This window comes from Nycticebus coucang, chromosome 7, assembly GCF_027406575.1.
Source record: "Nycticebus coucang isolate mNycCou1 chromosome 7, mNycCou1.pri, whole genome shotgun sequence".
In the NCBI taxonomy this organism is placed as follows: domain Eukaryota; kingdom Metazoa; phylum Chordata; class Mammalia; order Primates; family Lorisidae; genus Nycticebus; species Nycticebus coucang.
Genome location: NC_069786.1, coordinates 65,712,751 through 65,725,338, shown reverse-complemented (window position 1 = coordinate 65,725,338; position 12,588 = coordinate 65,712,751). Strand labels below are relative to the sequence as shown.

Sequence of the window (12,588 nt, the reverse complement as noted above, 5' to 3'; positions counted from 1 at the left end):
GATGTATTTTGAGCTTGGGTTTTTGTTACCCTACAGATAGCATTTTGTAATTATCTCCTCTGGTTGGGCCATTTCTAATGTCATGAAATGCTGAAATTGAAGGAGAACCTAAGAAAACTGTTTAAAATACAACAATGCTGGTAATCTCAGTAAGATGATAGAAACTTTTCATTACCAGTGGGAGAGTAGGGTCAGTATAAGTTGGTTTTATATACACATATATATATATATTTTTTTTATTTTGGGACAGAGTCTCATTTTGTCACCCTTAGTAGAGTGCAGTGGCATCACAGCTCACAACAACCTCAAACTCTTGGGCTTAAGTGATTCTCTTGCCTCAGCCTCCTGAGTAGCTGGGACTACAGGCGCCCAGCACAATGCCCGGCTATTTTTTTGAGATGGGGGTCTAGCTCTTGCTCAGACTGGTCTTGAACCTGTGAGCTCAGGCAATCCACCCTTGTCGACCTCCCAAGTGCGTGAGCCACCGCACCTGGCCCCTAAGGTCTCCATATAATAATAAGTAGGAATACTGGCCAGGCACAGTGGCTCATGCCTATAATCCTACCATTCTGGGAGGCTGAGACAGGTGGATTGAGCTCAGGAGTTTGAGACCAGGCTAAGCAAGAGTGAGACCTTGTCTCTAAAAATAACCAGCTGAGGCAGGTGCCTGTATTTGGGAGGCTAAGGCAAGAGAATCTCTTGAGCCCAAGAGTTTGAGGATTCTGTAAGTTATGATACCATAGCACTCTACTGATGGCAACAAAGGGAGATGCTATCTCAAAAAAAAAAAAAAGAAGTAAGAATAGAAAGAGAGCTGAGAATGAGAGCTGATTCAAGACTGGGATAATAGTTGGGGTACAGGGAGGTACCTTTGAATGCCAGGGTAAGGATTCTGAAATAAAAATGAAAGCACTTTATCTAGAGCTGAAGGAAGGGCAAGAATTTGAATATAAACATTTTTTTAGATCTGTCCTCAAACATCCTTCTGAGATAAAATATTTATACCTTCATGAGAAATTAAGGCTTTTTGAGGGTAGATAAATTGCCCAAGGACTCTCAGCCAATCACTGTGGGAGCCAAAATTTGAACCTATCTATGTTTTCCAATTCCAGAGGATGTACTGCTTATGATTAGTTTTTGGTGCTTTTTTTTTTTTTTTTTTTTTTTTTTTTGTAGATACAGAGTTTCACTTTATTGCCCACGGTAGAGTGCATGGCGTCACACAGCTCACAGCAACCTCCAATTCCTGGGCTTAAGTGATTCTCTTGCCCCAGCTTCCCACACAGTTCACAGCAACCTCCAATTCCTGGGCTTAAGCGATTCTCTTGCCCCAGTCTCCCGAGTAGCTGGGACTACAGGCACCAGCCACAACACCTGGCTATTTTTTTGTTGCAGTTTGGCTGGGGCTGGGTTTGAACCTGCCACCCTCGGTATATGGGGCCGGCGCCCTGCCCACTAAGCCATAGGTGCCGCCCAGTTTTTGACATTAAAAAAAAAAACTATTTGTTCTTGCATGTTTGAAGATGTAACAGTAAAGGAAAATAGCAAGTGTTGGTGATGATATAGAGAAATTACAACCCTTATGTGGCTGGGTGTGGTGGCTCATGTCTGTAATCCTAGCTGAGTGTGGAGGCTGAGGAGTGTGGATTGCTTGAGCTCAAGAGTTTGAGACTATCTTGAGCAAGAGTGAGACCCCCATCTCTACTAAAAATAGAAAAAGTAGGCAGGTGTCATGGTGGGCCCCTGTAGTCCCAGCTACTCAGGAGGCTAAGAGGATTGCTTGACCCCAGGAGTTTGAGGTTACTGTGAGGTACGATGATGCCACTGTACTCTAGCCTAGGTGACAGAGTGATACTCACATTAAAAACAAAACAAAACAAAAAAACGTTTTATTGAAATGATTAGAGAAATCAGGAGGGAGGAGGTTGGGGGTTACAGTGTATAGCACACCTCTTGGGGTGGGACACAATGATATGAGGGACTTTACCTAACAAATGCAATCAGTGTAACCTAATTCTTTGTACCCTCAATGAATCCCAAACAATTAAAAAAAATTTTGGAGAAATTTTGGGGAAAAGAGTATGTTCTCACTGTTCTAGTGGTTGAGGTGGTTTTAGGTTTGTACTTTTGTCTTTTCTTTCTTTTTTTTTTTGAGACAGAGTCTCACTTTGTCGTCCTTGGTAGAGTGCTGTGGCATCATAGCTTACAGCAACCTCAAACTCTGGGCTCAAGCGATTCTCTTGCCTCAGCCTCCCAAGCAGCTGGGACTATAGGCCCCTGCAACAACACCTGGCTATTTTTTGAGACAGGGTCTTACTCTGGCTCAGGCTGGTCTCGAACCTGTTAGCTGAGGAAATCCACCCACCTCAGCCTCCCAGAGTGCTAGGATTACAGGTGTAAACCACTGCACCCGGCCACTTTTGTCTTTTCTATAGATTGTTTTCTCATTATCATCCCCAAGCCTTTGTTTTATTTCTTTTCTGTTTTTCATACTTTATTCATTATAGGTACATTCTTACATTTGTAGTTTTTGTTGTATCAACACAACTTAGTAATTTTTTTTTTTTTTTTTTGTAGAGACAGAGTCTTACTTTATCACCCTCGGTAGAGTGCCAGGGTGTCACACAGCTCACAGCAACCTCCAACTCCTGGGCTTAGGCGATTCTCTTGCCTCAGCCTCCTGAGTAGCTGGGACTACAGGCACCCGCCACAACCCCCAGCTATTTTTTGGTTGTAGTTTGGCCGGGGCCAGGTTCGAACCCGCCACCCTCGGTATATGGGACCAGCGCCCTACTCACTGAGCCACAGGCGCTGCACACAACTTAGTAATTTTGATGTCTTCCATAGTGCCTACAAAAGTGACTTATGCTCCTTAAGTGTTTATTGAATGAAGAAATACTAATGCTTCTCATTGTTCAGTATGTCTTACTATTGTATATTAATATCAATTTAGCATAAAATATTTAAAAATGTATAATTGTTCAATAGTAAGAAAAATCTTGCTAAGATTTTAGTAGCAAATTACATATGTACAGAGAAAGGAGTAATAAAAAAGTCTTCTAAAAATTCAAAATTAGACTTTAATATTTATTATGGGTTAAATTAATTAATTTATTTAATATTAATTAATTAAATAAATTAATATTTATTATGCTTCTAAAAATTCAAAATTAGACTTTAATATTTATTATGGGTTGTTGGTCCAAAGCGATTTCTAAGTAAATTTCACTAGAATATTCTCTACAAATGTTTTATCTACAGAAAAGATATTTTATATACTCGATGCAAACTATTATTTCAATACTTTTTTATTTGGATCAGAGTTCAAATCCCAGTAGTACTTAAAAGGAAACTTTTATGTTATAAAACTAAATATTTTGACCATTTTCTTTATATATCTAATAATTTAGTTTTCCAGTTGGTCATTATCCTTAGGTGATATAAAAATGTGTACATCATTTTTCTTTTTTAGGTCCTTATCTATCTTGATGGTCAACATATCTTCTTTAATATCACGACATTTTCAAGAACAATTAGTGAACAAAACTGAACTTCTTTTTGACACCATAGATTCTTCTGAGGTTGACATCGCAAGAAGAATAGTACAGTTTCTTCAAAATGTTAAATATAATCATCCCCTGCTGTTAGAACGTTGTAATAAAGTATTTTTAGGTAATATGAACAACCTTGATTTGGATTCCATCAGTACACTACTTAGTCTATACCAGTTTCTGCAGTTTCATAGTTTTGAGTTTATTACGATGGCTAAAAAGAGGCTCACTGAAATGATTCCTCTGTTTGATCACCCGGCTAGTTTTGTAAAATTATTTGTGGCATTGGGACCCATGGCAAGACCTGAAGAAAAGAAACAGTAAGTTCAGTTTAAAATGCTTTACTTTTTTGTTGTTGAGGATATATGGAGGCTTAAAGCTTAGGTCTTCTTTCAGCTCTGGAAGGCACAAAAATCACCCCATGAAAAGGACAAAAATCTCTTATGAGCTGCTCCTTGATTCTTTCTTTTATTATTCTTTTTTTTTCTTTATTATTCTAATTTGTATTTCAAACTCTTAGTCTACTGCTATGTTCTGAAGGTGTCCAATAATCTCTGCTGTTGGACCAGCACAGAACAAGATGAGGGAGAACAGCACGTAAGTGTTTTTATTCTCCCTTCCTAGGCTACGTCACTACATTTATACACAGGCATAAGATACACCCCCCACAGCATAGGTGTATGCAATATTTAAAATTATAGTAGGCGTAACAATGGACCATTTTATGTTTTGTTGTCTTCATCACAATCATCATCAAAGCATTTAAGCATTTATTATACACTTGGTATATGTCACCATGTCAGACTTGAATGAATTTAATCTGGCCCTTCTCTTTTAAGAATTTCAATTTTGCCTGATGGTAATGTAGATAAAAACATTTGGGTTATAAAGATGAGCAAATATTAAATTAATGCGTAAGTATGGTTAGTAGACAAGATTCTCCCTTGCTAGGCTATGTAATTAGATTTACACATGGATATAAGCTTCTCTCACCTATCATAAGTGTGTGAAATATTTAGAATTATAGTAGTCCTAAAAGATAAATAGGATTAGTAGATTCAGTGAAGCAGCAGTTTGAGGAGTTACAAAATAGAAGAATCTTTTTTTTTTAGAGACAGAGTCTCACTTTATCCCTCAGTAGAGTGCTGTGGGGTCACAGCTCACAGCAACCTCCAACTCCTGGGCTTAGGCGATTCTCTTGCCTCAGCCTCTTGAGTAGCTGGGACTACAGGTACCCGCCAGAACGCCCGGCTATTTTTTTGTTGCAGTTTGGCCAAGGCTGGGTTCAAACCTGCCACCCTTGGTATATGGGGCTGGTGCCCTACCCACTGAGCCACAGGCACTGCCCAGAGTATCATTACTCTGTTGGGGAAAACTTTGTGGAGAAAGTTTTGTTTTTAAAGAGTACTTTGAATTATATGAAAGAATTTAAGAACATATTTTAAGATTATATTAAGATGGAAATATGATCATTAAACAATCTTTATTGGATTCTTGTTTTTGTCACTATGTACTGTTAAAATCTCATATCTAAAGTAGTACAAAAGTTGTGTTTAACTGAATCTCTGCCTTCAAGTAATTTATATTCTAATTGAGAGGACTGAAATATGTAAATACTATAACATCACAGCATAGTTTATGAAAAAGCCGTAAAATTTGTGACATAGTAAGTGCAGTGGGCAGACAGAAAGGAGAGAAAAATGTAGCCTAAAGTGGTTGGAGAAAATCTGGGGAGAAGGTGGGTTTGAAATATTTGAAAAGGTTGGTGAAAAGGATGGCGTGGAGTTATCCAGTATTAATAGACAATGGTGGGTGGCGCCTGTGGCTCAGTGAGTAGGGCGCCGGCCCCATATGCCAAGGGTGGCGGGTTCAAACCCAGCCCCGGCCAAACTGCAACAAAAAAATAGCCGGGCGTTGTGGCGGGCGCCTGTAGTCCCAGCTGCTCGGGAGGCTGAGGCAGGAGAATCGCGTAAGCCCAGGAGCTGGAGGTTGCTGTGAGCCGTGTGACGCCACGGCACTCTACCGAGGGCGGTACAGTGAGACTCTGTCTCTACAAAAAAAAAAAAAAAAAAAAATAGACAATGGTTTATCCTGCTATCTTCACATTTCATGTTTCAGGCTTGCCTTTAAATTACTCTAAAAGACATACTTATATCTTGATACTTTTATTGCTGTATCACTTTGGATAGCTTCAAAATGAAACAACTTTATTAATATTAATTTTATAGTTTATATCAACTGCTTATTTTGTAAGATTTATGATAATATATAGGTTTATTGACTTTCTTAATAAATTTTAATACATTGTGATTGTTAGAATATCAATTGTTAGTTCCTTAGTTCTTTAGCTCCCTAAGTTAATTTCACTGAAATATTTTATAATCATTATAACCTTATTTGAAAATCACTAAAAGACTTCCTTTTTTTTTTTTTTTTGTGGTTTTTGGCCGGGGCTGGGTTTGAACCCGGCACCTCCGGCATATGGGACCAGTGCCCTACTCCTTGAGCCACAGGCGCCACCCAAGACTTTCTATCTGTATTTTTCTAACAAATAGTTTAAGATCAGATTATACTGTGGCCTTAATTACTTTGAAGAAAATTTACTTTTGCTTGATTCAATAATATATTATCCCCAAGTATGTAGGAAGAAAGTTGGAATTATATATTGGATTCAATTTTTGTTTATATTATTTTTCTTTTTTTTTTTTTTTACAAAAGAAGTGTTATTTAAAAAAAATGGTAAGCTAATTTTCAATTTTTAACATAAAAAATATTTTTCTTTGCTTCTAGACTGAAATCAACTATGTTACTGATGTCGGAGGAGCTGACCAGCCAGCAAGCCCTAGCAGTGTTGGAAGCAATGAAAGAGATGGAAAGCAGAAATTCACATCTGATTAAAAAGTAGTTTTTTCTGAAATTTGTGGTCTTAACTTTAGTTGTCATTCACAAATAAATATTTACTGAGGAAGTTTTTTTTTTAAGACAGAGTCTCACTGTGTCACCCTTAGTAGAGTACTGTGGCGTCACAGCTCACAGCAACCTCAAACTCCTGGGCTTAAGCTATTTTGTTGCCTCAGTCTCCCGAGTAGCTGGGACTATAGGCACCCACCACAATGCCTGGCCACTCCCTGGTTGCAGTTGTCATTATTGTCTAGCAGGCCGGGCTGGCTGGAACCCGCCAGCCTTGGTATATGTGGCTGGTGCCCTACTCACTGAGTTATGGCTGCCGAGCCATCTGAGGAAGATTTTTTTTTTTTTTAATTTAATCTCGCTATCATTTTGAAGAAATCAAGAATTAACACTTAAAGGCATTGTTTATATTCTAGTTTATTTTCCAAAATAGAGATGACAGAATTTTTTATAGCATCTTCCATTTCGTTTGGTGTTATTTTTATACTGAAGCAGAGCATCATAGTCTAGTGAAGTGGAGCCCTTAAAGAAGGGACCCTACTTTTCAAAAGGAAAGTTTCTGCAGAACAGCTAACATCTGTAGGAAAATTGTCAGACACCACGTGTTGCTTTGAAATCTTTTTTTTTGGTAGAGACAGAGTCTCACTTTATGGCCCTCCGTAGAGTGCCGTGGCCTCACACAGCTCACAGCAACCTCCAACTCCTGGGCTTAAGCGATTCTCTTGCCTCAGCCTCCCAAGCAGCTGGGACTACAGGCGCCCACCACAACGCCCGGGTATTTGGTTGCAGTTTGGCCGGGGCCGGGTTTGAACCCGCCACCCTCGGTATATGGGGCCAGCGCCTTACAGACTGAGCCACAGGCGCCGCCCTGAAATCTTACTACCATATATTGACTTTTTTGAAAACTTGAGCTATAAGACAAATACATAATTGTATTTTCATATATATGCTTAATTGTATATGTTTAATTTTCTTTTTTTTTTTTTTTTTTTTTTGTAGAGACAGAGTCTCACTTTATGGCCCTCGGTAGAGTGCCGTGGCCTCACACAGCTCACAGCAACCTCCAATTCCTGGGCTTAAGCGATTCTCTTGCCTCAGCCTCCCGAGCAGCTGGGACTACAGGCGGCCGCCACAACGCCCGGCTATTTTTTGGTTGCAGTTTGGCCAGGGCCGGGTTTGAACCCGCCACCCTCGGTATATGGGGCCGGCACCCTACCGACTGAGCCACAGGCGCCGCCCGTATATGTTTAATTTTCTGCTAGTTATTGTATCTTCCTTTAATATTTCTTTCTTTGTGGTTTTTTTTTTTTTTTTTAGAGACAGAATCTCACTTTATTGCCCTGGGTAGAATGCCGCAGTGTCATAGCTCACAGCAACCTCCAACTCCTGAGCTTAGGCTATTCTCTTGCCTTGGCCTCCCAAGTAAGCTGGGATCACAGGCACCTGCCACAACGCCTGGCTGTTTTTGTTGCAGTTTGGCCGGGGCCAGGTTCAAACCTGCCACCCTCAGTATATGGGGCCAGCACCCTACCCACTGAGCCACAGGCACCACCTCCTTTAATATTTCTTATGTCCTCTTTCCTCCAACTTACTACCTCTTAGTGTTTCCCATTGCTTTTAATTAGCTCCATTTGAGAACCAGTGGATTTAAGGAAGAAAATGAAATCACTTTTGCTAATTGTTAGTAATTCTTGGTAAAGATTTTGTTATGGGGAGGATGTAAAATTTGATGGCTATTCAGAGAGGATCTTTGTTTTATTGATTGAGGAAGTAAAACCATACTCTCATCTTACTATTGATAACTGAATATTATTTCAATCACACTTCACTGATTGCTCTTATTCCATTCTGTATTATTTACATTTCTAACACCCTCTTGTGAGATTTCTTCAAGAATAGAAAATCTTAGGCTGAGTGCAGTGGCTCACGCCTATAATTCCAGCAGTCTAGGAAGCCGAGGTGGGTGAATTGCTTGAGCTCATGAGTTCAGGATCAACCTGAACAAGAGCGAGACCCCGTCTTTAAAAAATAGCTGGATGTCGTGGCCGGCTCCTGTAGTCCCAGCTACTTGGGAGGCTGAGGCGAGAGGATCCCTTGACCCTAGGAGTTTGAGGTTGCTGTGAGCTCTAGTGATACTATGGCAGTCTACTGAAGGTGACAAAGGGAGACTCTGCCTCAAAAAAAAAAACAAAAAACCTTGTTTCATTCATTACTGTTCTCTTTAGTGTAAGGCAGAATGTCTGACATGAAAGCAAGATAGTAAATGTTTAATAAATAAATGAATAAACTGGTTGTAATACATGTTTTGTCATTCTTTTTAGAATTGCCTCAGTTCTACATAAACATTTGGATGACTATAAACCAAAAGAGTTATTGAAGATAATTCAAGCATTGATTTTTCTACGTTTTCAAAGTAAGGCACTTTTTGTGAAACTCAGAGAATTACTGCTTAGGTAAGATTAAAATATAAGTGTTAAGTGTTTTACTTTATAACATAGCTGCAATATTTGTTTTGTTTAATTACGTACAAAGTAGCTAAAACTTTTGGAGACAAAATTGGATAGCTTACTACTAAAAATGCTAAAACAGGCTTGGCGCATGTAGTTCAGTGGTTAGGGCGCAGGCCACAAACACCAAGGCTGGTGGGTTTGAACATGGCCCAGGCCTGCTAAACAACAATGACAACTGCAACAACAGCAACAACAACAAAAATAGCCAGGTGTTGTGGCGGGCGCCTATAGTCCCAGCTCCTTGGGAGGCTGAGGCAAGAGAATCACTTAAGCCCAAGAGTTTTTTTTTTTTGAGACAGAGTCTCATTATGTCACCCTCGGTAGAGTACAATGGCATCATAGCTCACAGCAACCTCAGACTCTTGGGCTTAAGCGTTTCTGTTGCCTCAGCCTTCCAAGTAGCTGGGACTACAGGTGCCTGCCACAATGCCTGGCTATTTTTTGGTTGTAGTTGTCATTGTTGTTTGGCAGGCTGGGGCTCAGTTCGAACCTGCCAGCTCCAGTGTATGTGGCTGGCATCCTACCGGCTGAGTTATAGTCGCCAAGCCATAAGGCCAAGAATTTGAGGTTGCTGTGAGCTGTGATGTCATAGCACTCTACGGAGGGCAACATAATGAGACTGGTTCAAAAAAAAAAAATGCTAAAACATTTATTATGAAGACTTGCCCATCCTGCTAATGCCCCATATGCTTGGTATATTTTGAAATGGAGATGAGGCCAGTAAGGTGATTGAGTTCCCTAGAAATGGCAGTAAACTGGTGAATAACCAATTCTCTTTTCCTGTAGGAATAGAGAAGGTTAAATAATAGAATAACAAGGTTGAGGGGCTGAGGAAGGCAAAACTTCATCTGGGAACACTCACATTTCGGGTCCTTCAGCTTATTTACTTGCTTGTTTAAAGGCTTATTAACTTTTTTAACTTGAAATTTTAAAATTAAGATATGTAATGGTGATGTTAGTGAAAAAATGTTTTCACATTATTTAAAATTACTTTATTTTCTGTGCATATAGCATTTGTATTTCAGCCAGGATGTTACTCAGTTTTGCATTGACTTTCATAAGGTTAACATGGGATTTTACTTTAATAATTTTTATTTAAAAAAGTCAGAATAATGGGCCAAGTGTAGTGGGTCATGCCTGTAATCCTAGTTGAGATTTTAGGCTAAGGCAGAAGGATCGCTTAAGGCTTGGGTCCACAATACGAAATTGCAATAAGAAATCGAACTAGTAGTGAAAAATAGAGAAAAAAGATCAATTTGTTTGAACTGCATTTAAGGTATTATTCTGATTTTTTTTTTTTTTAAGACAGTTTCACTCTATTGCCTAGGGTAGACTGCAGTGGTACCGTCATAACTAAATGCAGCCTCCAACTTCTGGACTCAAATGATCTTCCTGCCTCAGCTTCCCAAGTAGCTGGGACTATAGGTGTTTACGTAGTTGATTTTTCTATTTTTATTGAGACAGTGGTTTTGCTATGTTGCTCAGGTTGTTCTGAAATTCCTGACCTCAAGAAATCCTTCTGCCTTAACCTCACAAAGTACTAGGATTACAGGCATGAGCCACCATACCTGGCCTAAGAAGTGACATTTTATCAATTAAGAATATAGCGTATTAGGAAATTATAAGAAAGGTTATCCCCTTCTCTTGAAGAAATGACTTTTTTGTTTTTTTTTGAGACAGAGTCTCACTATGTCACCCTCAGTAGAGTGTTGTGGCATCACAGTCATAGCAACCTCAAACTCTTGGGCTCAAGTGATTCTCTTGCCTCAGCCTCCCAAGTAGCTGGGACTACAGGCGCCCTCCACAACACCCTATTCTTTTGGTTGTAGTTGTCATTGTTGTTTGGCGGGCCCAGGCTGGGTTCGAACCCGCCAGCTCCAGTGTATGTAGCTGGTGCCCTAGCCGCTGAGCTATAGTTGCTGAGCCATGACTTTCTTATTGTTATTAAAATGATTAGATGCATGCTTCTTGTTTCTTAATCCTTTCAGTGTTTAGTATTTAATTTTACATAGAGTGCCTCTGAAGCAGAAATTTTATGTTCACCGGGCGCAGTGGCTCACATCTGTAATCTAAGCACTCTGGGAGGCTGAGGTGGGTGGACTGATTCAGCTCAGGAGTTTGAGACCAGTCTGAGCAAGAGTGAGACCGTGTCTCTACTGAAAATAGAAAAATTAGCTGGGCAAGGTGGCAAAAGGCTGTAGTCTCAGGTACTCAGGTCTGAGACAAAGAGTATCATTTGAACCCAAGAGTTTGAGGTTGCTGTGAGTTCTAAAGTCATGGTTTTCTAGACTAGGGCAACAGAGTGGGACAATGTTTCAAAAAAAAGAAAGAAAGAAAATTATGGGGCGGCGCCTGTGGCTCAGTGAGTAGGGTGCCGGCCCCATACGCCGAGGGTGGCGGGCTCAAACCCAGCCCTGGCCAAACTGCAACAAAAAAATAGCCGGGCGTTGTGGTGGGCGCCTGTAGTCCCAGCTACTCGGGAGGCTGAGGCAAGAGAATCGGTTAAGTCTAAGAGTTGGAGGTTGCTGTGAGCCGTGTGACGCCACGGCACTCTACCGAGGGCAGTACAGTGAGACTCTGTCTCTACAAAAAAAAAAAAGAAAATTTATGTTCTCAATTAGATATTCAAATGACCTAGACATGATTTATTGAGTTTGCACAGCTTTTTTTTTTAAGTTCAATACTGTTTGCTTATAAGTATATTAATAGAAAAATAAGAACAGGAGTATGAACATCAAAGGGTATTTCACTTTTCCTGTGATGTTTTGTTTCATTTGTAAAAAGATTTGAAGCAGGGCGGCGCCTGTGGCTCAAGGAGTAGGGCACCGGTCCCATATGCCAGAGGTGGCGAGTTTAAACCCAGCCCTAGCCAAAAAAAACAAAAACAAACAAAAAAAGATTTGAAGCAGATATCATAGTGTTAAAAGTTTATTAAATTCTGGCTTGGCACCCATAGCACAGTGGTTACAGCATCAGCCACATGCACCGAGGCTGGCAGGTTTGAGCCTGGCCTGGGCCCGCTAAACAACAATGACAATTTCAACAAGAAAATAGCCTGGCATTATGGCAGGCGCCTGTAGTCCCAGCTACTTGGGAGGCTGAGGCAAGAGAATTGCTTGAGCCCAAGAGTTTGAGGTTGCTGTGAGCTGTGATGCCACAGTACACTTAGGGTGACATAGTGAGACTGTCTGGGAAAAAAAAAAAAGTGTATTAAATTCTGAGTAATGAGAGCCCTTAGATATTTCTGTAGTTTAAAATAGTATCAAAAATTATTTTGTTCTCAGAACTTATCCCTATTGTTAAAAAAAAATTATTTTGAGTTATTGGCCAGGTGTAACTAGCACTTTGGGAGGCAGGGGGATTGCTTGAAGTCAGGAGTTCAAGACAAGCTTAAGTAAGAGTGACTCCCTGTCTCTACTAAAAATACAAAAATTAGCTGGGCGTGGTGGCACTTGTTTGTAGTCCCAGGTACTGGAGAGGCTGAGGCAGGAGGATCACTTGAGCCCAGGACTTAGAAGTTGTTCTGAGGTTGGCTGAGGCCATGGCATTTTATTCTGGTCTCAGAGTGAGTCTCTGTCTAAAAAAAAATTAAGTTATTGGCTAATATTTAAAAATTG

General features: G+C 40.1%; 1 protein-coding gene across 4 annotated transcripts in view; it reads left to right on the top strand.

Moving 5' to 3' along the window:
* The window catches only part of FASTKD1 (FAST kinase domains 1), a 62,072-nt gene that overhangs the window by 24,683 nt on the left and 24,801 nt on the right, over nucleotides 1–12,588 (top strand). For all 4 annotated transcript variants that reach the window (XM_053596265.1, XM_053596264.1, XM_053596266.1 and 1 more), the window contains exons 5-7: nucleotides 3,473–3,871; nucleotides 6,342–6,452; nucleotides 8,783–8,914. In XM_053596265.1, the coding sequence (XP_053452240.1) occupies nucleotides 3,473–3,871; nucleotides 6,342–6,452; nucleotides 8,783–8,914 (642 nt within the window). The remainder of the gene's footprint in view (nucleotides 1–3,472; nucleotides 3,872–6,341; nucleotides 6,453–8,782; nucleotides 8,915–12,588) is intronic.